At 32.5% G+C, this 4,278-nt stretch overlaps 1 protein-coding gene across 1 annotated transcript in view; it reads right to left on the minus strand.

The window, feature by feature from the left end:
- The window catches only part of LOC110032716 (probable glycosyltransferase At5g03795), a 7,103-nt gene that overhangs the window by 1,283 nt on the left and 1,542 nt on the right, over positions 1 to 4,278 (minus strand). The window contains 2 exon segments of the mRNA XM_020736441.1: positions 455 to 803; positions 1,917 to 2,137. Coding sequence (XP_020592100.1) covers positions 455 to 803; positions 1,917 to 2,137 — 570 coding nt within the window.

Below are 4,278 nucleotides of genomic sequence, written 5' to 3' on the forward strand. Positions count from 1 at the left end.
TATATATATATATATATATATATATAACAAATCTGATATTCAACCTTATTTCTCAAATAAAAAGCAATTATTGTTGAAATTCTTCATACATATTTATTTTTAAACTTTCTATGCAAAACAAATGCAATCAATTTATTTATTGTAATCTCATTTTAATACATGAAAAATACCCGTTAACTAGATATCTGCATTAGTATATAATGCATGATCCAAATTATATTTAGATGATTTTATACACATTTAATATGCTTTAAGATGAGCGCAATGCATGATAAAATGCATCAAAATCAAATTTTAATCATAATATCAAAATTATGCCTTTGTATAAAACAACAAAACACTATGTATGTAAATATAAAATATTTGATGTGATATATATATATATATATTTAAATACATAAGAATTGTGTGCTTGGTACGTAAATTTTCCAAAGAAAAATGGAAGCACACTTACCCAATCATGACAAGAGAGCATGAAATGATCAGCGCCGAGGCTTCGATTCCAGAAGGGATATTTGGAGGATATAACGTTTATATAATCCGCAATTGTTCTTTCAATGGGGCTTATATCAAAAGTCTTGGGCTGGTAGATGAACTTCACCATCTTGACGACGCTGAAAGGAAGAAAATGAACGTGTGCAAGATCAGGATTTCTGGTTCTGAATCTGTTTCCCATCTCCATGTTATATATGAACCTTCCTTCCATGGAATATATGCTTCTGCATGGACCATCATGGAATAATGGCGGTTCGCCTTCTTCATACACGTACACCTTAAACAGCCTCTCCATTTCAAGATGGCTCCTGCATGCAGTGTTTCGGGAGAAGAGGTTCGGGAGAAAATGGGGGCTAGCTCGGATTTGTTGTTTGCTTGTATGGTTTTATCTAGGGGTGTAAGTGAGCCAAGGTGACTCGTGAGCCGGCCCGGGCTCGACTCGATAAGTGGCTCGTGAACTGAGCTCGATAAGTTAACAAGCCAAGCACAAGCCTGGGGCTGTAAAAAAAGCTCATTGTTTGCAAACACCTCGTGTTCGGCTAGTTAAGTAGCTCATGTTCGGCTCTTTCATTAAATAAACGAGCGGAATACGAAAGAGTTTTTAAAGCTCGAATTATAAACGAGCCGAACACGACCAACTCTTTGTTCGCTCATGTTGGGCTCGTTTTAGCTTGAAATAAAAAAAATTATATAATTATTTATATAATAAGATATTACCTTTATTATTTATATCTAAGTTTAAATCATAACACCTAGTGTGGTAATGTTGTTATTTGTTTTCTTTTACATATATTTTGTCCAGGTTCGAATCTAACATTTTACATCTATTTTTTTCAATTTAATTTTAACGAGCCAATTTCGAGCCGAACACGAACACACTATTCACGAGTTAATTTCAAACACGAACAGTTTCAAACGAGTCGAACATGAGCCAAGACTGAGCTCGCACAAACTCGACTCGTTTACAGCCCTACTCAAGCCAGTCTAAACTTCACTTGTTAGCTCGTAAAAAAAATAATAAAAAAATTATATTAGATTTCAAAAAAAAATTCCTTAAATTATTAAAATGCTTAAGAATTAATATTTTATATTTAACATCAAGTGTTTTCTTATTCATTTTCTTCAAAATACTAATTCTCTTGGTTGTGTTCGTCATTTAATAATAACATTAGTTTAAATTAATTTTTTTTTTCTCTTTCATACTAAAGAACTTGCTGGCTCGTTAGACACGACTCTGACTCAATTAAATTAATCAAACTCAAGCTCAAGTCAAAAGTAGCTCCAACTTGGCTCGACTCGGCTCGTTTACACCCTTAGTATTATCATCATTTATGAGCTAAAAACTTTCATGCATTAATTTGATGAAATATTCTTCCAGAAATCAAAGTGATGCGAGGAAAAAAACTTAGGGGAAAAAAAACCTGTGAAATGCATGGGGATTCCTGTAAACTGGGCCTGTAGGTACATAATCTTTATCTTCTACAGACGTTTTATTTGGATTTTGTGCTGCAAATTTGATGGCAGCTCTTGCTCTGGCAAGGTTAAATTCTAATCTTTCCAAATTAGCATCTCTACTCTTTACTCTTAATAGTGTTGGAGGAGCCTCTACTAGTTGTTTCAGTTCATTAGTTGAGGCTGAAGCCTGACAATTTTCAAACAAAAAAATATCAACCATGAAAAAAAGTGCATAAAGCCAGCAATTCCAATTCTATAAGATTGATTTAAGAGATTTGCTAAGAAGTATCTTGCTTAATATGCTTCATTAATGAGTCCGTATGCATGCGGACTTACTATACAATATCATTATATGTATGCATGCGGACTTAATATACAATATCATTATATGTATGCAAAATTTAGTAGTAGTAAGAGCTCTAGTGACAGAAATGTAATTATGGTTGATCAAATTATTAAAAAGCGTGAACGTTTTAGATATCTCGGGTCTGTTGTTCAAAGTGATGGTGATATTGATGAGAATGTTATTAGTAGAATTCAAGTTGGTCGGTTGAAGCGGTGGAATGTTTCAGACCTATTATGTGATAGAAAACTACCGTTTAGACTGAAAAGAAATTTTATAAGATGTTGGTGAGACCTGCTATGCTCTCTGGCACTGAATCATGGTCTTTAAAAGAGAGACATAAAATTAAGTTAAGTGTAGCCGAGATGAGAAAGATTAGGTGGATGAGTTGCTTCACCCTTGGAGACAAAATGCGAAATGAATATATCTATGATAGGGTTGGTGGAGCTCCAGTGACGGACAAAACTAAAGAGAGTCGTCTTAGATGGTTAGATCACATTAAACGTCGATTATCTGATGATCCCATTAAAAGAATAAATGTTCTAGATTCGGCTTATGTAAGAAAGGCACAGGTAGATCTAGAATGACTTGGGCATATCGGATAAAAATGATCTTAATTTATTAGAGTTAAATGTAAATATGACACTAAATAGGACGCAATGGAGAAATAAGATTCATGTAGCTGACCCCACTTAGTGGTGACCCCACTTAGTGGGATGAGGGATGAAGGTTTTTTTGTCGTTGTTATATGCAAAATTTACATGCTTATGAATTCAACTACACATAATAATTTATAAATTTTGTCTAGACATTTTCTCACTTGTAGTTTGGTTCTTATAGTAATGGTTCTCACCGAGAAGTTGTTCTTCAAAGAATTTAGGAGTTTTGCAATTATTGTTTCATTATTTCTGGTAGAAATTTGTGGACTTTTCTACTCGTGATCCGTCCCAAAATATACGATTCTTACATTCGTAGAATTTAGAATATGACACATCATTAAATTATGTGCTCGCGCCTATCCAACGCATAAAATTTGATATTTTTATTTATAATAATTTGTTTTTTATAGCGCATGAAAGAAAAAAATGCATTTCATTTTCGAAAAGTAGATAACATTAATATTTTTTATGTAATGTCAAAAGGTTTTAGTACCATACATGCATATATGATATTTTATCTGTTACATATGTAAATATATAAAAATTTAGGGGTACCTTATTTAAATACCTCTAAAAAATTAGATAGCTCTCTACCATGAAAAAAATATTACCTCAGGAGTACTGATGCATTAGTACTCCAATGAGGAGGTGCCACCTGACATTATAATGAGATCATTGCATACGTGGTATCTTCTCATTAGAGTACTGATGCATCAGTACTCCTGAGAGAATATTTTTTTCTCTACCACAATATCGTCAAGAAAAAGAATATGCAAACAACTATATTGTAATACTCTCCTAAAATTAAATATAGATCACTCAAAATATTAATATTTATAAATTAACCTCATGAACTTCGGAACCAATATATCACGAACAAATTATAGAGAATTTGATAAAAATAAAAAATATGCCTCGAGATTTTATCATGAATTTTTATAATTGAGTGAGGATTTGAAAAATGGATGAAAGAGAATGATTGATATGTAAATAGCAAGTTTAGAGTGGTTTGTATGTAATTTGCCCCTACACTAAAATAATAAGCTCAAATAAGAAATAGCGTACAGGCTTGAAGGCCGTGACGATGACGTTTAGAATTTGTCCTACGCTTGGGATTGACCCAACTAGATATGCTATTTAAAGAATATCCCAAAAATAAAGCCTAAGATAAGTATTAAGCCAGTTTTAAAAATACCACATATATAATACAAGATGCGGCCGCCCAGGAGTAAAGCCAGTTTTATATATATAACACTGTATGTATATACATTTTCATCTATCTATCTATATCTGTATGTATGTATCTGTATATATATATATATAACA

This window comes from Phalaenopsis equestris, unplaced genomic scaffold (assembly GCF_001263595.1).
Source record: "Phalaenopsis equestris unplaced genomic scaffold, ASM126359v1 Scaffold001013, whole genome shotgun sequence".
Classification (NCBI taxonomy): domain Eukaryota; kingdom Viridiplantae; phylum Streptophyta; class Magnoliopsida; order Asparagales; family Orchidaceae; genus Phalaenopsis; species Phalaenopsis equestris.